At 38.2% G+C, this 24,278-nt stretch overlaps 1 protein-coding gene across 2 annotated transcripts in view; it reads right to left on the reverse strand.

Moving 5' to 3' along the window:
* Positions 1-24,278, reverse strand: part of CCDC171 (coiled-coil domain containing 171) — a 154,966-nt gene that overhangs the window by 92,079 nt on the left and 38,609 nt on the right. Inside the window, exons 10-14 of one of the 2 annotated variants that reach the window (XM_075136387.1) lie at positions 16,249-16,351; positions 11,202-11,305; positions 8,244-8,333; positions 6,165-6,365; positions 1,150-1,317 (exon numbers count right to left, since the gene is read on the reverse strand). In XM_075136387.1, the coding sequence (XP_074992488.1) occupies positions 1,150-1,317; positions 6,165-6,365; positions 8,244-8,333; positions 11,202-11,305; positions 16,249-16,351 (666 nt within the window). The remainder of the gene's footprint in view (positions 1-1,149; positions 1,318-6,164; positions 6,366-8,243; positions 8,334-11,201; positions 11,306-16,248; positions 16,352-24,278) is intronic. The other variant, XM_075136388.1, reaches the window with a different exon arrangement.

A 24,278-nucleotide genomic window follows, 5' to 3' on the forward strand; every position in this document is an offset into this window, starting at 1 on the left:
AAGAGCCCTAGAGACCTCACAATCAATCTCAATAACCATACTAAATTAAAAAGCAAGAAACAATAAGACACAACCCCCCCAAACACTGCCAACAATATTCACTCCCTTCCCTTCCATTCCCTTTCCTCCTTTATTTCAAAAGGAAAATAGAGATATACACCCAATGTGCATCCCAGAATTTATTTTATACTATCTCTCTTTAGTAATTTCCATTGACTGGTGGGTTATTTACCAAATGATGGGCAGAGTAAAAACGATTCACTGTAACCAGCCCTGTCCCTTACTCAGGCCAGAAGAGTGGTCACAATTCCAGCAGATGAGAAACATCCAAAAGAGCTTTTCCCTTCCTGTGCCTTAAGAACAAAATGTCAGGGCAGCCAAGATGTGGAGTTGCTCTACTAAGACTGTAGGACTGGCCTGATCAATGGAGCCAGAACATGAACTGAAATCCTAAAGAGTGGCATATGTTAGTCTGTGGAGCCAGTTTAAGTTATTTAAAAAGAGGTCTTTTCTTTCCTAAAAACTCGGGGATTTCTGGGGAGAAAGGCCACGTAAGCTTATTCACATTAAAACCATTCAGAAAAGTTCAGCTTCTCCCTTAAACAAATATTGACATGTTTTATAAAAATAAGTATTTTCTATTGTATTTCTGAATACAAATTTCATAATCCAAAAGTTACAATTAAATCAAAAAACCACACTGGCATTTTTTCAGATATCATACCTCTGAATCATAAACATATAATTTAAAGATGATGTTCCTGGAGTAAGTGCATTTTGTTTCTGTTTTATGCTAAAATAAAGACTTGCTTTATTAGTGTAAATGACTAAGTTCTTTGAATTGCTTCATCAGTAAGATTAATTTATTTTGTTTTAATTAGGTCCCTGTGGCTAATATTGGCTAGTACTATTAGCATGTCCTGCACAGAAAGTGGAGCTTAGAGACTTCATACAGACTTCAGTCACATTTACATGCCCACAGCAATGGCATCAAACTGAGTTGTAGACAAGCCATAATTAATGGTATTGAATTATTAACGTCCAAATTCTTTTTGAAATAAGATGAATGTCAGTCCTTTTTAATGATACTGTGATGTGGACAAATGTCACTGAATTTAATAGAGGTAGCTGGTGCCTAAGGACACTTACCTTCTCATTAGCCCTGTTGAGGTCTAAGATCAGGGCATCAACATTCTCCTGCAAGACTGCACAAAGCTCAGACCAAGAGAATCTATCTAGGATGCCTTCTGGTTGTTTTATAAGCACACAGCCTGCTACCAAACGCTGGTATAAGCTATGGAGGAAGGTTAGCTTCTCCTGAAACAAAAAGAAAAATTGTATCTGAACAGAGTTAGAATCCAAAGAGATGCATCATATGTGTAGTAAAGTAAGCTGCACGCAGCTGAAAAAAACCCACAAAGCTCATTCTCAAACCTTTTCAAAAGCAATATGGTTAATATTTGCAGTCATACATATTAAAACCAGAGTAAGAAAACAGTTTCCACAAAATTTGTCTAATTAGACATAGTATATAAATAAAGAAAGCGCAGTCCTGCAGTGGTCACAACCATAACCTGATATAGACACAAATTTCTGTGCTATTAGTAGATGCAATTTAATCCTTCATGTTAACACTTTCAGGTACATTCAAATCGTACCCATTTCCAATATCTGCATAGCATGCAGAAAATTGTCTGATTGGCTTGGCAGCACAACACACTGTTTATACAACTAATCACTCTAAAGTCTTTTAAAAATTGTTTTTGCGTAGATTATGTATGACTAAATTAGCTAGACAAAATAGGCTTATAGCTTCATCAGTTAAATTCCATGAGCCATACCTCATTCCTTTAAACTGATTTTAGTCAGTAGTATAATAAATTGATGCAAGTTATAAATAAACTTTACCAACAACAGCATGCCACAGAAATTCCAGCCTTCATCCTTTTAGTACATATATGCAACTTAGCGACTTTGATTAAGACAACAATAGAAAGCTCTACCTCAAAAGCCATAAGAAACAGAGCCTTTATTCAAAGTCTGTAAACCACTGTAAAGGTTCCCATTGTTTTCCAGGGGCTTTACATCAAGACTTTGCGGATGACCGAGATGGGGAACTATAGTTTTTCTGAGCCCTTTCCATTATACTTAGGTGCATTTTCTCACAATTATTTAATGATATTTTAGGCAATAAAAAATTCTAGTTTAGTTCAGTTTGACTTTTTTCCTAGCAGATCTCCTAATTCCCCAAGGAAAATCCAGTGTGCCATAATCATTACATTTTTGCTTGAGCTGTGATAAACCAAGGATGACAATTATCCATTTGGCATGAAAAAAGGGATCCCAAGACCCAAAATCAATTCACACATGTTGAATGCAACCACAGTGTTGTAGACATGCTGACTTTACAATATAGCCAGGCTTCTAGCTTCCTTCACTCTAATCATTATCTGATGTGTATAACGATTCCAGCTGCTTCATGTGGACACTATTTAAATACCAGGCTGCAAAAGAGGTGGAAAGAATGTTTCCTTTTTACTCAGTTGGCATCCATGTCCAAATTTGTGGAAGTAATGAGCTCAATATGCACAACAACTATGATAAAGAATATCATTGCTATTGCTAGTACAGAACTGCTTTACTGGGAAAAAAGGCAACAAAATTAACATCCGTAAACAAATATAAGGAGAAAGATAATAGTTCTGAAATAAGACTTTGTGAAGCAATTCCCACGTATAACACACCACAATGAGCTAACAGGTCACAAATAAGAATTTCTAGGTTTTGTGGCACACAGGCAAAACTACCTCAATTCTACATTTGATATCTATCAATTGCCATGTGAATCAGTAATTAACATCAGCATATTATGATGGTACTATTGTATGTTCCAATTGTAAAACATTTTTGCTAACTTTCAATTTGAAAGAAAGAAAGAATTGCTTGTCAGGTGTAGTTCTTTAAATAAACTCAGTTGTTCAAAAATTCACAATACTGGAAGGGTTAAGCTATTAATTCTGATAGAGAAAGATCTGGAGAATGGTCACAGGTCAGCAGGAGAACACCTGAAGAGCAGCACAAATGAATTCCAGCCACTCCAGCCAGTAGGACAGCTTCATCGGGGGCCCAACTTAAATGCCTCTATGCAAATGCACGTAGCATGGGGAATAAACGAGAGGAGTTACAGACGTGCGCACGCCTGCAGGGCTACGATCTTATTGGCATCATGGAGATGTGGTGGGATGGCTCCTATGACTGGAGTGTTGGGATGGAGGGATACAGGCTCTTTACGAAGGACAGGCAGGGGAGACGAGGAGGGGGGTGTCCCCCTCTATGTCAATGACCAGCTGGAGTGCATGGAGCTCCGCCTGGGGAGGGATGAGGAACTGACCAGGAGCTTGTGGGTCAGGATTAATGGGAAAGCAGGGACAGGTGACATTACGGTGGAGGTCTGCTACAGGCCACCTGACCAGGAAGACTGAGCTGATGAGGCCCTCTGTAGACAGATAGGAGCAGCCTCACATTCACAAGCCCTGGTCCTCATGGGGAGACTTCAACCACACCGATATCTGTTGGAAGGACAACACGGCAGGGCATAAACAATCCAAGAGGTTCCTGGAATGCATCAATGATAACTTCCTTCTCCAAGTGGTAGAGGAGCCAACGAGGAGAGGTGCTAGGCTGGACCTTGTTCTCACCAACAAGAGGGACTGGTGGGGAATGTGAAGCTCACTGGCAGACTTGCCTGTAGTGACCATGAAATGGTGGAGTTCAAAATCCTTAGGGCACCGAGGAGGGCGCACAGCAAGCTCACTACCCTGGACTTCAGGAGAGCAGACTTTGGCCTCTTCTACCCATGCTTGGTAGAGTACCATGGGATAATGCCCTGGAGGAAAGAAGGGCCCAAGAAAGCTGGCTTATATTCAAGGATCACCTCCTCCAAGCTCAGGAGCAATGCATCCCAACAAACAGGAAGTCAGGCAAAAATGCCAGGAGGCCTGCATGGATAAACAAGGAGCTCCTGGGCACACTCAAACACAAAAGGGAAGCCTACAGAGGGTAGAAACAAGGACAGGTAGCCTGGGAGGAATACAGAGAAACTGTCTGACCAGCCAGGGATCAGGTTAGGAAAGCTAAAGCCCTGATAGAATTAAATCTGACCAGAGACATCAAAGGCAACAAAAAAAGCTTCTACAGGTACGTTGGTGATAAAAGGAAGACTAGGGAAAATGTAGGCCCTTTCCAGAATGAAACAGGAGACCTGGTTGCCCGCGATATGGAGAAGGCTGAGGTACTCAATGACTTTTTTGCTTCGGTCTTCACCAGCAAGTGCTTGAGCCTCACTGCCCAAGCCGCAGAAGGCAAAGGCAGGGACTGGGAGAATGAAGAGCCGCCCACTGTAGGGGAAGATCAGGTTCGAGACCATCTAAGGAATCTGAAGGTGCACAAGTCCATGGGATCTGATGAGATCCATCTGTGGGTCCTGAGGGAATCGGCAGATGAAGTTGCTAAGCCGCTATCCATCGTATTTGAGAAGTCGTGGCAGTCCGGTGAAGTTCCCACTGACTGGAAAAGGGGAAACATAACCCTCATTCTTAAAAAGGGAAAGAAGACCCAGGGAATTACAGGCCAGTCAGTCTCACCTCTGTGCCCGGCAAGATCATGGAGCAGAGCTCCTGAAAACTATGCTAAGGCACATGGAAAATAAGGAGGTGATTGGTGACAGCCAGGATGGCTTCACTAAGGGCAAATCGTGTCTGACAAATTTAGTGGCCTTCTACGATGGGGTTACAGCGTTGGTGGATAAGGGAAGAACAACTGATATCATTTATCTGGACTTGTGCAAAGCCTTTGACACTGTCCGGATGCATGACATCCTTGTCTCTAAATTGCAGAGACATGGATTTCACGGATGGACCACTCGGTGGATAAGGAATTGGCTGGATGGTCACACTCAAAGAGTTGCGGTCAACGGCTCGATGTCCAAGTGGAGATCAGTGACGAGTGGTGTTCCTCAGAGGTCAGTATTGGGACTGGTGCTGTTTAACATCTTTGCTGGTGACATGACAGTCAGCAAGTTTGCCAACGACATCAAGCTATGTGGTGCAGTCAACACACTGGAGGGAGGGGATGCCATCCAGAGGGACCTTCATAGGCTTGAGAGGTGGGCCTGTGCGAACCTCATGAAGTTCAACAAGGCCAAGTGCAAGGTCCGGCACATGGGCCAGGGCAATCCCAAGCACAAATACAGGCTGGGTGGAGAATGGATTGAGAGCAGCCCTGAGAAGGACTTGGGAGTGCTGGCTGGTGAGAAGCTCAACATGGCCCAGCAATGTGTGCTCACAGCCCTGAAAGCCAATCGTATCCTGGGCTGCATCAAAAGAAGCGTGACCAGCAGGTCAAGGGAGGTGATTCTCCTCCTCTACTCGGCTCTCGTGAGACCCCACCTGGAGTACTGCATTCAGCTCTGGGGTCCCCAATGTAAGAAGGACATGGACCTGTTGGAGCCGGTCGAGAGGAGGGCTACCAAGATTGTCAGGGGGCTGGACCACCTCTCCTATGACGACAGGCTGAGAGAGTTGGGGTTGTTCAGCATGGAGAAGAGAAGGCTCTGGGGAGACCTTATAGAAGCCTTCCAGTACCTGAAGGGGGCCTACAAGAAAGCTGGAGAGGGACTTTTTACAAGGGCAGCAGTGATAGGACAAGGGGTAATGGCTTTAAACTGAAAGAGGGTAGATTTAGATTAGATATAAGGAAGAAATTCTTCACTATGAGGGTGGTGAGGCACTGGAACAGGTTGCCTAGAGAAGTTGTGGATGCCATGCCCCATCCCTGGAAGTGTTTAAGGCCAGGTTGGACGGGGCTTTGAGGAACCTGGTCTAGTGGAAGGTGTCCCTGCCCATGGCAGGGGGCTTGGAACTAGATGATTTTTAAGGTCCCTTCCAACCCAAACCATTGTATGATTCTGTGATATAGAAGGAAGGAGAACCAGTATGTCCTGAGATCTTGCAGATATTAAATACATATTTCAAAATACGTATCTTAAAATCATGTTTTGGGGATAAATCTGTTAAGACCAAGAGTAACCATCTGATGTATGTAAATGTATAAAATTGAGATTAAATAAAGACTCTTTTTGACACTCATCTTGTCTCTGGTAATACCTCCATATCCTTCTGGTAAGCCCTGGTAAGCTTCTGGATTTCATTTTCAGATTCTGTGGCACGTACTTTCTCCTTCTCCCAGCACTGCTGTACATTCTGTAGTTCCATTTTTAAAGTTCCTATTAAAGTCTCTCTGCCTGCACACTTAGTGTGCAGATGATTTAACTCTTTATTGGCATCAGCCAGGTTATCCTGAGCTTCCTGTAGAACAGAGGCATGGAACAGAAAGGCTAGTAAGAATTTTACTCTATAAAATGTTACTTTAGTCCAGTGCTCAGCATCTGAGGAAGTAAACAGTCATATAGCCATATGTGTTCTGAAGACTCCAGGCTAAGCTGATTGTATCTCGTCAATAATAGAATTTCAAAATTGACAATAGTCCTTCTCGACAGCTTGTAACTAGTCGGCATCAGAAATCCATCTCTGAAACTTAAAAGCTCCATGATGCAGTGACCTTCGGAATCCCCTCTACCCCCACAACTGAGATGCAGAATGCATGGATGCAAGTTATCCTCTGCAGAGTGGAGAGCTTTCAGAGCTAGTGAAAAGATACATTATCTTCATAAGTAAATATCTGATCCATTACAACTGAGTCAGTAGGCAACACAGACAGCCGTTGTTACCCACTGTATTCTTTATCTGCATGATAAAAAAATGTGAAGTCTCTCTTTGGAGGTTTGACCACGGGAAGAAACTAATAATCAGAAATGGTCGTAAATACAATCAATATGTTACCAGTACCAAATCTCACAAGGTAAACAAAGAACTTAATACACTACCCATTTCAGCCGAAAGATTGCTGAGATGGAGTGGACAAATACACATGCTTTCCTCTCCTACAACCACTGGACTTCCAGCACTGCTGAAGTTTGCTAAAGGTTTGTTTTTCATAAAATCACAGCTGTTTATATAGGAAATATAAGAGCAAAGATACTTCCAATTCATCAGACAATAACAAATTTTATTTTTCTTAACAAAAATATTAGAAGATTAAAGCAATGTTAAATTTCTAACACAAATGTTTTCAGACTGGATGTAGTTTTCACTCATGTATACAATTTTATTACCAAAAATCTAAAGAGATCAGAAACCGGTGTACTGCATAAAAACCAGTACCATCTTTGTGTAGCAAACTCAGTTTTTGCATGAAGAATACAAGTATCTATTGCAATGGGTTGCAAAATTTTAGGTGCCTTACAAAGGTGCTGCAACAGAAGCAGAAGTCTTAAGTCTTCTTAAAATAAATTAGTAAAGAAAGTTCAGATCAGATGACAGGAGGTCATGTGCAAGTATCAATTAATATGAAAATTCAATGAGTGTTGCAAAAGTATCTGTGACTAAACTGAAGTGATAAAGCAGCATATCCCCAGCAAAAGAATCTGAGAAACACTGGGAGTAGAGACATTCTATTTTGGCAGTAATATAATACACTGCCAGTTGGGAGATTAAGTTTAACCATGACCTCAGGACTTCTCACTCCCTTGGCCACTGATGTAACCAGACAGGACATTACAAAAGTGGTATGTCAGCCAAAAACAGAGACAAAAAAAAAAATTCTTATTCAAAAACTAAAGAAAAAAGTTCTCAAGTGTTTTTATCAGTTCCCAGGTAGATTTTACTCTAGGAAATTTTGGGCTGCACATTGTACAGCTGTTAAGGATGACCTGATGATTCACACATGCATTAACTTGTCTGATAATCACAAACATAAAAAAAAATTAACAAAGTAAAGGACAGCTTTAATAAAATGTGCTTTCATGTGAACAGAGAAACTCTCTTCTCCTTTTCTTGAGAAAAACAGTTAAGAAAAAAAATTACTGATGCTGATTTCAATGTAAAACAATACTCTGCAAATTGATAAATCTATTTCAAATTATTTCAGAAGTGCAATCACTGAAATGATCAGTTATGTGGTCTAAGGTGGTAACCAGAATAAAGCAGCATACAAGGTAAACTAGTCTGCTCAACAGAATACAATGATATAGAGACTTATTCTGATAAGAAAAAAGGATGCCTTAAATCCTGAAAGATACTTTTTGCAGAACTTTCAAATTTTATGTTAAGTTTACAAAACCATACCTTAAGGTCTTGATTTAAAGCATACATTTTCTCTTTGGATATCTCAAGTTCTTTTGTCATCTTTTCACACAAAGCCTTCATTTTCCCAAGCTGTGAAAAATATGGAAGTCAAACAGGCTTTTACAGAAAGGCTACATAATCACTTGAACATAAAGGAAAAATTTTGTATATAAATGTAAGAAAAAAATTGTTTTCAATTCCTTTGAAAATATTTATACTCCGTACAATCTAAATAACGTGCCATTACAAAAGCACTAAATAACTCTTTTACAATGATTTAAGATAAATAGCCGTGGCAGAATCCCAAACTGAGTCCACTATTAACTTTCCCATCAACTCTCAAAATACTGACAAAAACACAGGCTTTGAAATGCATTTGAAAAGGTAATAAATTCAGATTATGATCTGGGGAGTGGTTTGAGTAAACAAGATTTCAAAGTCAGTGGCCATTTGCAGAAATTCTCCAGCTATGAGCGTGGTCTCTACTTTTTACTGAGCGCTGGATAGTACTCACATACCCGTAAAAAGCAGCAATGTTCCCAAGAGGCATGGTGACTACTGAACTGTTTGTGGTGTTACAAGCAACCATCTTAGAGGTAGCTCATGACCATAATGTGTACTAGCTTCACTTTCCACTTTCAAAAAAGATAACAACACATTATTATAATCTATATTTTTGGCTACCTGATGATGAGGTTAGTAATACAAATGTCTGAAAGAAAGCATCAAATAGAGATGTATTATAATGCAGGTTACTGCCGGCACTTGAGTATTAAGGAGCAACTCAGAAGTAAAATATCTCATTTACAAAATTTACAAATTACTTTGGTAATTATATTTTTGTTTGATCTCAGATCAGGAGACCTGGCAGAACCCTTAGAAATAATTACAGTAAATTACAGAATGCTACTGGAATATTTCCAGTCTTTTTGTTGGTTTACTAGCCTTCTCTCTCTCCCCAAACATATTCTAGCCTCTGCACTATAAAGAAAGTCAAAACCTTGTTATCTGTCAAAACCAAAACACTTATACACCTTTCAGTCACACAAATTAACTAGATCGTTCAATCTAATGTTGAATGCAGTAAGTTAAAGGTGACACATGACAAGTTTACCAGCACGTTTCACGTATACATACAGGTGTACACGTATATTAATAACTCCACCAATATGTGGGGTCTTCTCGAAAATCTCTCTGTAAAAAGAACCACTACATAATTACTCAAAACTAAACCCTTACTGCTGTGTATTAAAACATCCTGTTTTTATTGCACAGTGCCCTTCATAGTCCCTTTGTGCATTATTGTATTATTAAAAAGTTTTATTACTAAACATATCTAATATATAAAAAGCCAAAAGCAGTGTTATCTATGGGGGCGGGGGTAATCAAGAAGGACAGAGCACTGCCCTTTCTGTGCACCATGAAGGTGCTCGGTGATCTCTGGCTCCATATGACAACTTCAGAGTCAGTCACATGCAGTCCTACTGGGAAGTCTTGTGGCAGGTCATCAGTTGGTCCTGCTCTGCTTGCGATTTATTTTCCTTGACAGTTCATTCTTCTTTCTGTCAGAATACTCTCTTTGCTTTCTTAGCAGCCACCCCCTTGGTCTCCCCACTGCTGTCTCTGGCACAGTTTCACAACAAAGCACATCACTAAGCCAAAGCCTGCTGAGTCGACTTTTCAACTGTGCTGCCTATCACGTGACATTCCTCCTCCCAAATAACAATTCGCTGTGGGTAATATGTTCCTAGTTACTCTGCAGCTTCCAGACCTGGGTCTCAGAAGAGTTTCATAATGACTATACACATCGGTTCTCTTATCTCGCTGGGAGAGACCTAAGAGTGCTTGCTGTTTACAAAAGTATAATTGTTTCCATGGTCACTTATTTTTGCGCCCTTTGAACAAACTCAAAGGTCTTGCGGGAAACCATTCTTTTCCCAACAAAAGGGGCAAAGCCGATATACTTTTCTTCTGGTTTTTTCTTTTCTCTTTTTTTTTTTTTTTTTTTAAAAAAAACGTTGTGAGTGACTAGCTAGACTATGCATTTGTCAAAACAAAAGACAAAACCTAGAAATGAAAAACCAGTACTGCCTTTTTTACAATCTTATCACACCTTGCCTTTCTGTATTTGCCGATTTTATCCAAAGATAAGCTAATTACAAGTTTCTACAGAAAGCTTTAACAGTGCAGTTAACTTCTCTCTACAGCCTTTAAAGCCACAAATTCAGAAAACATTTACACCCAACAGGATTAATTTAATCACATTAGCAATACAAATGAGAAAATAAATGCAAGATTGTGACTTTTCAGTCAGTGAGATGAAAGGCCAGTAGGACTGCATGGAAAACATTTGATTTTTTTCAAGGGTAAGACTTCCAAAATTCAAATACTTCCATTATGGTCTTAGATAACTCAAAGAAAGTATTGTCACAGTCCTATTTTACTTGAAAAGACCTCTAAATAGCACCAAAAGAGATTTCATCATAAACATGCTCATCTCAGAAAATTATGTCACTTTTTAAATGTACAACGGTATGCACATTTACAGAACTGATACCAATGACTGCTGAGGCTCAAGTGTTGCGTATTTAAGAATATTGCTGTATACACTCCCCAACTCTTAAATCATCATCTTTTAACTGAAAGCCTAGATACGAATGGCTTGTTTTCCTGAATGTTTATTGAAAATAATAACCCCAACAGGTTTAATAAGAAAACAAAACCAAATTAAACTAAAAAAAAAAAAAGAAAAAACCTCTTCTCCCTGTCCCCCAAATGTAAGTGAAACTTCACTGTAGGGCAAGCTTAGGGAAATAGTAGTGACAGAGATTATTTCTTTGGGTATATGTGAAGCTGTCAAGTCAACATTCCCACTTTCTGACCTTTTTTACAAGCAAAGCATATGTACTGCTGCAGGCTGAAGGCGATACATATAGAGCCAAACAGTGCAAGTGTTACCTCATTAGACGTATCTTCCAGCTTGTTCTGGTAAGCTGTCAAGGTACACCTCAAAGTCTCAAGGACAGAGAGGCTCGGAGGTTTATCTTTGTCCTTACAAGCGCCTGAAGAAAAATACAGAATGAAAATGAAGCCTTAAAGCCAACAGAGAGAAAACTACTCACTCTGGATGAGGGGTATTAAAATTAGTTAGGGCTTCAGTGACAATACAAAACACTGAACAGCAGCCTTGTTTGCCACAAGAGATGCAGCCGAATAGCCATACTTTCACAGCAAATACAGCTGAAAGACATTTGTATAAAAGCTTTAATACAAGATACAGAACTGTAAGTTCTGGATTACATTTCTACCTAATGTATTTGGTATGCAGTCTCGCATATAATTTCTACTGTGGTCAAGTCTGTGTCACTCAGTCAGACCAGCCAACTTTAAAACCACACAATAACACACTTTGAAAAACATGTTGCCTGAAAGTTAAGTATGTTACACTTTTCCTGACATTATTTTGCTGTTGTGACTAAGCATGCATATTATAATGTAGTACTTCATTTACTCAAAGCTTTACTGAGCCAAAGATCACATGACTATGTTATGCTTGGAGAGGTCTTAAAAACCTTTTAAATTATCTTGAATTTCATTCCAAAGGAAATAATAAAAAAAATTTATTATCTGTCTGCAGAGTCCTACATAACGTTTCAATTATAAATCTTAAAGCTGATATATCCATTATATACACACTACACTTATTTATTAAACCTTTAGACGGAGACTTCTGATCTGGTTGCCTTAATTAGGGACATATGAACAAGTTTGAGCATTCCAAAGCCCGTAGTACAATGTGCTAAGAAAGCAAAACAACACTGTATTGATCAAGAGGTCACAAGATGTCAGCTGATATTAAATTTCCAAGAAGAAACTATTCATTTTTTTCTAGTGTTACAGCAAAATACCAGGTTATTGACAGATTCTTCTCAGCATTATTTATAATAGTATGCAGCATTTACCAACTTATTTGTAACAAGTTATAGTATCATCTTTTCCACAAGTCTTAACATGTTCTATAAGCAAAACTAACTTTACCAACCAAGGACTAATAGCATCCTTATTTTGCAAAAGAATTGAAAAAATCTGTGGCATTTGAACTCCAGAGAGGCTAAACAATCACAACTCCCAGCAGAACTAAATGATGATACAACTGTTTATTACCTCTGAAAGGTCAGTGTCACTAAGCAATTTACCTAGGGTGGTTCATAAAGTCAAGTCAGACACTAAACTCTAAGCCTTTTCTTTGGCTCTCCATACAACTTTGTCAGCTAGAGGAGGTGCACTTTACAGACTTGCAGGCTGGTTTTTTTGAAGAATCCTATGGTTAGTGTTATCTAGTAAGCATGATATTCTACTCAAAGCATTTTACAAAAATGATAGATTTATCCTGTAGGCTGTACATAATGCACCAATGGTAGTCAGTGGAAAACTTACACACATGCACAAGTCAGCAAACATTACCAACAGCCGCCCTGAAAATTGTTTCAATTAATTAGCCTCTTCTCTCCCAACCCTTTGATAATAACAGAAAGCATAGGGTACTATTCAGGTTGGACACTAACTTTTCATTTTGACAGCCAACTGTTACTGTCAAAGTCAAACAAATGCAGGTTTGCAAGATTGCTTTCAGTAACAGGAGCAAGGTCTGCTCTACAGCACGCCAGCAAATTTAAAGAGAATGCACATTCCAGCGACAGACTTCTGCTCTGTCCTATCAGCCACCCCAGTGGACACCTATTTACCTTTAGTTTCTAAAGGTCTACAGTGTCAGGGAAAAGCAAAATCTTCTTAATGAGACTCCAGTGCCCTTACCCAAACTTCTGAGTCCTAGAGATGTCCCAAATAGCAATGTTACACTTAGAATCAACCTAAGAAGAATTCATAAAATCTGACCTTTCATGAGAAGTTTAGATTTCACATTTAAGAAAGAGACTAGTAACACCTTACTATTATTTTTATCACTTAACCACAGCTAGAGTTAAGGACGCACAGGGCTCCAGTCCCGTCTTCTCAATTACACAAGCAACTTCTTCCTAATACCCATTGTAGGAACATTTTGCAGTGATCTGGTTGCACAGAAAAAGAAAGTACTATTATTCCATACTTCTAGCTCTAGAGAAGTTGTAACGCTCAATTCTCATTCAGCTTAAAATAATACCTATTAAGTCAATCTAGGGGTTGTCTTCCATCCCATAGTTTTCATCAAGCTGTCTAAATAATGCATCTGCATTTCTAAAGTCCCAGCTTGCAATGCTGTCACTGAAACGTACCTCTGAACTATCTTAACTTACATCATATTTGCCGAAACCAGACTTTTGCTAGTAAACTTTCCATGCTGGCATTCCTTGCTTTTGCTGCAACCCTATTTTCTAGGCAGCCCAGTCTGCCAGCAGAAATACCAGATTCCACCTTCCTGCACTAGCTGAAAACAAGCCTATGGCTTTAATACAGGCCAAATGTTGTCTGTCTTCATACAACCATGCAAGAGACATGCAACATAATCCAAATGGCCCCCTCTTGCTGGAGAGGCCCTACTTCAGCAATGAGGGGGAAAAAAACCCAATACTTAAAGCATTTGCCCAGTATCACCTAAGAGTTCGGGTTCAATAGGAGTCTGACAGGAGGCATACAAAGTGAGTAAACTCTTAAATGGTACTGGGCCTGGCTGGGATAGAGTTAATTTTCTTCATAGCGGCTCATATGGTGCTGTGTTTTAGATTTCTGACCAAAACAGTACTGGTGGCTGGCGTTAAACGGCGACACTAACTCAAAGCAGCTAACACTTTTAGCGCTTTACTTAGTTCACTTTTTTGAGATTACTACCATCGCTATTTTTTTTTCCTGAAATGAAGACAAACTTCCCTGAGCACAAACCCTGTTGCCAAATAACTGCAAAATATGATAAACTGAACAGGGACAAACTGAAATAATGCAAATTGCCCAGTAAGAACAACAATGCTGCGGAAAATTTATAAAGGTCACTTAAAAAGGAGAAGATGTGGATTTATGCTTATTATTTTGGAATGTATAAAGAAAAAAATAACTTTTTAAAATACCTTGGTTTTTAATCTTAAAACCAGAAAGTTTTCTATTCTTTTTTCTGTATAGCCCAATAATCACATCACAGCCTAATCAGCACTTAAATGAAGGGGCTGGACCTTTGATATTGACAGATTTTTAAGCAGATCTCTCAACCACTTGAGTTAAATGTTAAAAACAAAAACAAGCAAGAAAGATTGCCCAGCCAGGCATGGCTCATGTAGACCCTCATCTGCTAATTAGACTACAAAGATTTATTTAAGATTTTTACTTTTATTGGCACCTAGGCATTTCCATTTCAAATATGATTACATTAAACATTTTTTTGAAAATTGAAAGAAATAGTTACATAATAAATTCTTAAGTACAACCCAGTAAGGGAATAGCATTAAACATTTAAGTTTCACACTTAGAACCGTAGTAAATATGTAGAACAAATGTCTTAGTCAATGTTCATTTTAATATTAGCCGTAAAGACTCAATCCACAGCAGAGCTAAATTTGACTTTCTGCCTCAATGGAGGCTCTGCAGATATGCTGAAGCTTACAGAAAAGATCTCTTTAAATAAGATCTTTCAAAGTTTACCTTAAACAAAGCAAATTAATACTGAAGTTACTGTTACTGAATCCCTAATATTATAGAAACAGGTCAAAGCTGTTCTCTCCAAGGTTTACCACTAGGGAGAACAGAAAACCTACCCAAAAGACAATTACTGCTTTGGAAACTGCACTTTGGCAGCAGCATCCAGCTCCCCCCAGAATTACTGAAGCCCGTCTGGACATGTGGAACTTTGCAAGATGGAGGAAAACACATGGTTTTGAAGAGCTTTTCAGTCTGACGTATCTACAGTAAACCTACAGGTACCACCCACAGGAATTACATTTGTAATTACAGAATAAAACTGATACCAGTTCCCAAACAAAAATCATATAGTCCATGTGAGGAAATCAATGCATCACAGGCTCAAGGCTAGGCTTTTAAGGACAATCTCAGGGACTTCCTTCATTCAATTCTAACAGTACCAGGCTCTGAAAAAAAAATCTTTTTGTGAAGATACCAAAAAATGCATCTTCATTTAAAGGTGTTACACGACCCATTTATGTCTACTGTTGCTAAAAAGTGCAGAAACATATCATCACAATTTACACAAAATAAACCCACTTGCTCTTTAACCAACATTTTGCCTGTCTACTTGCACTGTAAGTTGGAAGCATTTTGTGTCTAGTATGTGATTTTCTAACAGGAAACGCATAGAGAAAACTTTTATAGATAGTTTTAAATGAAGATTTTAAGAAGTGTACTATTTTCACCTTTAAAAAAATTACTAGCTTTGATGTTAAAGTTCAGCTTGTTTACGTTAGCCACTATTTCAAATGTTTAAGCAGGCAGCAGTTTGTTGAGTTTGATGTAATAATTACATATAAAGCTAGGTAGCAGAGTGACAACCACTGACTTACAATTAATTTTAATGAAAACAGAGAAATATATGTTCTATATTAGATCAAGTGAATGCAATATAGTACTAGTCCACAATCAACAGTAGAAAGTATTGTATTATATCATGTGTCCTACACAACCTTTGTGAATATATGACCTTTAAGTTGCTGAAGGTTGCCTCAGAATTTGGCTCAGTTCAGGCAAAACATCTGTTCCCTTTGCAGGTATACTGTAAGGACTTTTTTCTCAGTTGGATTTAGAGCACAGCAAGTGAGCCCTTTTCTGACCGATCATATACACCCCAGCATTTGTAAATCAAGCTCTGGGCTGACAACAGCAGGTCCACATTCCGTCACCCTTTCTCAGCTAGCAAGGCCATTTGACTGCTGTGAGAACTGCTCTTATCATGTCATCAAATCAAAGCATGTTGAGAAGAGGGAATGCAAGAGGCATCTGCAGAATTCCCACAATGTAGTGACTTTGGAACATTGACAGATGCATCTGTCATTTTATACCTTCAACTAACCTGCTGTCCGCTGGCCTGACATAGCAAAGCTGTCCAAGAGTAACTCCAGCTCTCTCATGTTGTTTTCATACGTCTCTGTTAGAAAGACCTGGTGTTTCTTGGCCTTTATTTGACAGGAGATACAGACAAGACAAGAGGGGAAAAAAAGAAACCCATTAAAATAGTAAACAGAAGAAATACAGATCACAATGGTATTTTTGTTCCCCTTTAAATTTAAATTCCTGCTATATTTCTTATAACTCCTTTTCTAGAGCCAAGAGACCTAACATGACATCACAAATAAGTAACAGAACCCTGAAACACACTTAAAATAGAACTAAAGGCTTCAGGTAGTCAAATGAAAAAGAAAAAAATGGTTGTACTAAAACCTAGTTTTGATCATCTTCCCCTTTAAAAATATCTTAATGAACATTCATTAACTGCTGCCCATCTATGCGAGCAATGAAATCTATTGTTACACCCTACAAGGACATCCAGAAAGACACCAAATTACTGGCAGACAAGCTAGAAATTCATGATTTGGCACTCAGTCAAATCCCACACCTATTCTCATTGTAAACCTGCCTACTTCAATTGTTAGTATCTTCCATGCTTGATAGTGATTTCTTCAATATCAAAAATTCCTCCTTATGCATGGAACATAAAGCAGCAGAGTCCTTCAGCTCCTATCACTGAATTTTCTTAAAGAAAGCTGTTCACTAAGTGCAGCCTATTGTTCAAATGAAGACACTGGCTTTATTCTGAGGGTAGAAAGGTATTACAGCAAATTTTTTAATCACTACAATAGAAAGACTATACCAAATCGTTCCTTCAATTATATCTGATATTAAAACTTGCAATTTTCAAAGACATGAATCTGTAGTTCCAGACAAGACCAACGTCCTCTTGGACATATGTAGTTCTGACCTCTCAAAGAAATGTACACAATTTAGCAGCTGACTGACAAAAAGTAATACATCTCAGCGGGGGAGGGGGGGGGGGGCAGAGAAAATAAAACAAACAAAAAAACCACAACAAAAAAAAAAAAACCAAAACCCCAAACAAACAACCCCCCCCAAAAAAGACCAAAAAGACCAACAACCCCTCCCCCCCAAATCAAGAGGAAACTAGATTTAAATAACTTCACAATTTTCTTATGACAAAGGTTATGCTGAAAGATGTCTCATTACTTTTAATTACTCGATATATTTTTATTCTAAATTCTAACACCTATTTGAGTAATTTCCATTTCTACTTGGTGATGGAAGGTTATTCTTGTTGTACTGAGAAAAATCCTACTGTTTTGTATCATATCTATAAACTATTGCTTTAGTTACGCTTCACTGCATGTATAAGGATCCAGTCAATTTCTCAAGTGTGGGAAACATCCTCTGCAAGAAAACTGCTATATACTGGTAGCATATAACTGTCAGGCTAAAAAACCAAGAAATGCATTTAATTCTCTGTAGTGTTCTTCACTATTCAGTTTAAATATTTTATAAATTTGCTTTACTCTTTCAATTTTAATTATATCTACTGTATATCAACTAATATATTATTCATATGTGTATTTCAGTGTTGAGTCCCCTGTAGCATTTACACGCCTTTCCTTGTGTGAGTTTGTACTACACTTCATAAAGAATTTGCAAACCACTTCTATATATTCAAAAATAACTAAGTTTTAATTCTTACTCTATAAAATTATCTATATAAATAGAGCTTGTAATTGCTGAGGTCCAGTCAAAATATTTTATGGGATGCAAACACATTAAAATAATTTTCTCTCATGTACTCATATCATCTCAAAGACCTCACATATTACAAATAAGAAAATAGAACAATATGATCAGCATCACAATAAAATAAGTACTCTTTTTACATAAACCACTCCAGCACAGACAAGGTCAGACTAAATCTTCCCAGAAAAACCTTTTCCCATGGAAAAGTCAAATGTGAGAATTTTTCTTCCATCTCCTCATCCAATTTTTTGATTTGGTTTAGTGAATTTACCACAATTTAGTCAGTATATTCCAGTCTATTCAGCCTTCACCACTTCTCTCTGCTTTATTTGCTAACTGCATCTACACTCCCTAAGCCAATTTCAGTCTCTTTTTAACAGCAATAAAGATGAAAAGGAAATTCCTTAGACTAGCCAGTTTCTCTACACTTCATCTGCAAAGTATTTAGTATCTTTTCTTTCTAACTCCCATTTTCAATCACTGTTCCCATTCTCAGAAATTGAAGAAAAATACTGTAAACTACAGTGCTGGAAATCCAGGCACAAGTTAAAAGTCCAAAAGGGTCTGAACATATCGATCTAATTTCTTATGTCTCACTGACAGGTATCTAATAAAAATGTGTAGAGTCATAAAATCATGGAATAATTTAAGCTGACAGGATCTCTGGACATCATCTGGTCCCACTCCCCACTCAAAGTACGGCCATGCTTGAAGTCAGGTTAGGTTGCTCAGAGCCTTCTCCAGTCAAGTTTTGAGTATCCTCAAGGATGGAGTTTCAATAACCCCTCCAGGCAACCTGCTCCAATATCTCACAATCCTCACTGTGAAGTTTTTTTTTCCCCCTTACAGGTAATTAGAATTTCCCTCTCAAAAGCTTCTGTTTTCTCTCATACCTTCACTGCACAGTTCGAAAGGGAGCGTAGCTCCGTCTTCTCCATAAGCACTCACTGGATAGGTCATAGCAGTAGCTATAACTCCCTTAGTTTTCTTTTTTCAGTCTGAACAAACACAGCAAGTATACATAACTCTTTATTTTGAAAAGGAAAATGGAGTCCACAGTATAGAAGTCAAACATAATTCATTGCAGCTGCTGAAAGATATCTTCTGCCACATCCAACTGTTCCAGGAGATGCGATTACTTCCCTCTCAGCAACTCCATCCATCATCATATTTGTGTTAGGGGATGCCATTCCCGTAGAACTACCGGAAAGGTACTATTGAGAGTGTTCCCTAGACTACTTCAAAAGGGAAATCAGGTGACGAAGTCCTAAAGCTTTTACTTAAGAAAATTTGCTTCCCAGACCACTTAGTAGAAAAAGGTGAAAGAACACTTGTAAAGTAAGCCTTCTGCTGACTTTGCTTGACTCCTGCACATTGGGATGGACCATTCTTGACCTTGGAGGTGATCCTTGAAAATGACCTTGAAAATCAAAAGCAGCAGGAGGCCTGTGTGGATGCACAAGGAGCTCCTGACTAAATTCAAATATTAATAGGAAACATAAAGGAAGTGGAAGCAGGCATAGCTGACCTGGAAGAAATATAAAGATGCTGTCCAAGCATGGAGGGATATTCTTAGGAAAGCCAAAATCCATCTAAAGTTGTATCTGGCAAGGGACGTGAAGGGCAACAGGAAAGGCTTCGTGGAGTACATCACCAGCAAAAGGAAGACTAGCCAAAATGTGGGCCCGCTGCTGAATGGGGCAGAGGATCTGGTGACTAGGATGCAGAAAAGACCTTCTCAACGCCTTTTGCACCTCAGTCTTTACCGGTAGAACCTGCCTTCAGGAATCCCAGGTCCCTGACACCAGCAGTAAAGTCTTCTTGTGAAGTCTGCAGGAACACTTGAGAATTTAAAATTCTTGAAATATATTAGGAGTATTTCCTATACCCCCCAAACACAATTCCCTCCCTCACAAAATAGTCAGGAGGCTAGAAACCAAACAATATGGGAGCAAAGCCGTACTTTCTGAACCCAAAATATATGCTGAATTGTAGCATACACAATGCTTCCCCAAGTCAAACTTCATATCCTTAAGAAGGCTCCTATTATCACAAAACATCTCTTGAGGACAAAAGAATTTTTGGTAGAAAAAATATTTACTTAACCATCAATTTTAAAACACAACCGCAATTTTAAAGAAATTAAATAGAAGCCAAGTATTTTTCATTACATGTATTTCATTACATGTACTGTAGCCTCCAACCAGGAGAAAATCTTTTTTCCAAATGCTTTGTATCCTTACCTGTAAGGATAACCAGAATTATTAGGAAAACCTACTACTTATAAAAATTATTCCACCCACTGTCAGAATTATACTAATCTTCCAGAAGTAGGGTATTTGCATTTATCTTGGCAATCCCCTAGTACCTTGATTGTAGAGATATTTTCCTGAACTACCAGTATTCGATTTTGGTGTCATTCCATCACCTGTTCCAGGACAGAAATGAAGCCCCATTGATTTTTCAGCAGTTTCCAAAAGCCATTGTAAAGAAAATAGATGCAAACTCTACGCACACTTCCAGAATAGCCCACATGACCTGATGCTGCAAATATGCATCTGTATCTCAAGTTCAATAACGTTTAAAAAATAAACATGTAGGCAGGAGTTTGAGGCTTTTTCAAACTTAATTTATCAAAACCCCGGTAGTACTATGCAGGTAACTGGGGTCCAGTGCTGCAACGAACTGCCATTATTCCACGAGGAATTCTCTCTACTTTGTTTACAGTTACAGGGATTTTCCTGTGTCGCTTTCTTGCACATGGACAAATTTACCCACTTGGTCCACAGTACAAATCCCATCTAGTGATGGCAGAGCAAGGGCCACTACCCACGCAGCCACCAAAAAGCAGTATATTCAGATAGTCCTTGAAAAGCATTTGGGTAAATTCTTTACAAAAGAACATTTACCAGGCATGACCTTGGAGGAACCAAATCAAAGCATTTATAGAAATAGGCTCCAAATGACTCCTCCACAGTTAACAAAAAATGGGTTTACTTGAGTGATGTTCTGTATAGCAGAACAGTGGCACAAATTTTAAACAACCAAGCATAAATTGCAGTATAAAAAACAAAACAAAACCCTCACTGACAATCTCTCTCCTTAGGCTACTATTTATTTTTGCTCAAGTTATCTAACTATTGAATAGTTAATAGGGTTTCTTTATTTTCTTACATTAGCTAGCATTTTCCAAAGACCCTTCCCCTATGAAGGGGTCTTTAAAAAGTGTCTAGCCATGTGTAAATTAAATAGAATTTCTCAAAAAATTTAGTGTCTCAGTTTTAATCACCTGAAATAAAATTAATCAAAAATGCTCAAGTTTTATATGGAACAATTCTAGTCCCCTAAAGAGAGATTTGTAACAAACTTTTGGTGGGAGAGAATGTTATGAAGTATCTCTTTGGTTTTTTGGGTTTGTTTTTTTTTAGTGAGAGAAAATTTTTCAAAACCTGGCAACTTTAAAAGCATTTTCTAGATGCCTGTCTTCAAACACTGCGACATCACAGCTTGAGTGAGCTCTCCACTTCCAGAATAAATTACAAAATTGGTTTCTTTGTAGAAGATCATTTAAGCATATGCTTCAGACTTATCGGTCTTAAATTAGAACAACAGAAGTAGCATCAGGGTAGAAACACACCAGCCCTGAGTTAAGGCAAGCAAAACAAGAATCAAGGTAACATAACATTTAACAATCATTAGCACAAAATTAATGAAGACTGTGTCTCAGTTTTTTTAAATTGAAAGAAAAAGCTCCATTCACAATGAATCGTCTAGATGAGATTTACACCTTTGCCATCCAGTACCAGATTCTACTTCATCGAGTTTGTAGAGCAGAATCATAATCTTCAGGGTGTTTCATTGTCTGTTCAGTCAATACTTAAGACACTTCTGTTAAAGAACAATGGTTAATGCCTATGTCTAGGAACTAGATTCTCAAACACTTCTGTTCTGACTTTCAGCTTACAATAACCTACAGGGCTATTACAGACAGCCGAGATGTATACAGCACATGACTGCATGCATGCCTATAAGAGGAAGATTTATATGCCACACGGAAAAAGACATGCTCTGGGTGTAATCGATTACACTACTTACACACTAATTATGCTACTCCTGATAGTATCTATACAAAGGGGAGGAAATGAATACACAGTTCTTCCAAATTAAAGGAATTTATACTAAAATACACTATTTTTAATGACTTCAGTTTCCTAATATGCATTCTGGTGAATTGGCAAGTTCCCCAAATTTCAATATACATTTCCCATAAAATAAAAGGTTCAACGTCTCCCGCTTGTCCGGTACTAAGAATTAAAGATCATCCACTACTAGGTGCCAGAAATGTAAATATCCTGAGTAACTTTTAAAACTATTAAAGACACCTCTTATTCTTTCCATGGGGCAGGAATACAGCTGGGGCTGTTTCAACTTAAAACAAGTTCTGAATCATAATAGCCATTCTTCCAAATTCCTATTCTTCAAGCTAAAAATTTCTAAAAACCCTAGCTGGAAATAATGACAAGCTTGAGACCAATTTCCTCAGAAAAACATAATGGAAATCTTCAGAGCCTGCTCATGCTGAACATTCATAAGCAGTTTTGTTTGATACCAACAGATCCTATCACATTTGATCCATGCAAATTTCTGGCAAACTTCTGCCACATGCTGATATTTAAAATTAAAAGCAGCATAACTACTTTACTATACATTCAACTGAGCCACACACAAAAAAAAAAGTTCTTTCTCATATAAAGTTTCCAAAGAATGTATTTCGTCCCTGCATAAGTCTGCTTCTCTAAAAACAAAGAGCCTTCACTGGTTTGGTTATATTTCCCAAGTATTTTACAAACAAAAACATTAACTTGCATTATAGCAGTAGAGTGAGAAACCAATATAAGATTATCAGGCTGGAGTGGAAAAGACGTATTCAGGATGTCTAACAACAGTATAAAATATAAGAAAGTAATGAATAGATCAAGAAAGCAGGAGGAGGAAATGAAGGGAAGAGAACACGCTGCCATTTTCACACAATTTTACTATGTGTATAGGGAAGTCTAATAACAATATATGAAATGTTATCTATACTTAGTTTCTACTAGAGTCTTCTGCTTTTTCATTTTAGGAAGAAAAATAACAAAAAGCTGTCCAAACTGTGTAAACAAGACCACACACAGGCACTCCTCCTTCCCAAACAAATACAAAAGTCTTCAGGAAAAATACGAAGCCATCCAAGGTGATAAAAATCTAATCCCATAGGGGACCACTAATACAACTGCTCAGAAAATGAGTATTTTTATTACCTGTTCAAGACAGTCTTGTGGTTTGAAATCGTTCCAGTAAAACAATTAAAACAACCGGCTCTATGAATAAGACAGTTCTTTTAACAGAGACAATCCATTCTGCTTTTTACCTTTCAGTAATGTAATGTTCATTTTGAGTACACCATTTGATACTGTTGCCATTACCAGAAACCTTGATCATGAATAGAATTTGCCCTAAATTCTTGGCAGCTATAACATACATTTTACTAAGGAATACAAAATGAAAAAGAAAACTCAAATCACAGCGATAGCTAGCAAGCACTCAAGGTTCTTAGGATAAATTTTTCAGCTTTGAATTGTATTTTATATTAATAAATAGCAATCATTACTGACTGTAGTTAGGGGAGACAGTTGCTTTTGTCTCTTCTTACTCCTTTTTTGCCTGATAAGATTACTTCTTCAGGTTAACTAGGCCAGCAAATGCCTTTTAATACATTAATACTTGCATGGAAGAAGCTGTGATTCTCCGAGAAGGAAGAGGGGGTTTTGATTTGATTTTTCTTCAATTTATTAGTTACCAATCTGTCTGGGAAGTGGATAACACTAAGACAATGTATGGAATAACTCCATCAACTGAACAGAAGACACCAACAAGTCTGAAGATCCTCTGATGCGGGTCTCTGCTCCTGCTCACTGCCTGTCAGCAGCAGGGAACAAACCACATTTACTTTCCATACTCACAGCTCCAAGAAAGAGAAAGAGGAGAAATTTGCAAACCAGTATCAAAAAACGTTTACATTGGCTAATGCTACTACACAATGGAAGGAGGGCAGGTTTTCTAGATATCCTAAGATCTTTGCTTTGTCCCTGCTGCTATGCAACAGGATGGCAAAATTGTTATTCAAAGTTGAGGTCGGTAGAGCCAGTGGGAAGGCCCCAGTTGGTCATATAAAAGAGAAAGATTTCAGAAAATAATCCAGTAAAATACGTCCAACATGCCAAATGCACACCAAAACAAAACAAAAAAAAATTCCCTCTGCTTTGTCACCTG

The sequence above is a fragment of the Calonectris borealis genome, chromosome Z (genome assembly GCF_964195595.1).
Source record: "Calonectris borealis chromosome Z, bCalBor7.hap1.2, whole genome shotgun sequence".
Classification (NCBI taxonomy): Eukaryota; Metazoa; Chordata; class Aves; order Procellariiformes; family Procellariidae; genus Calonectris; species Calonectris borealis.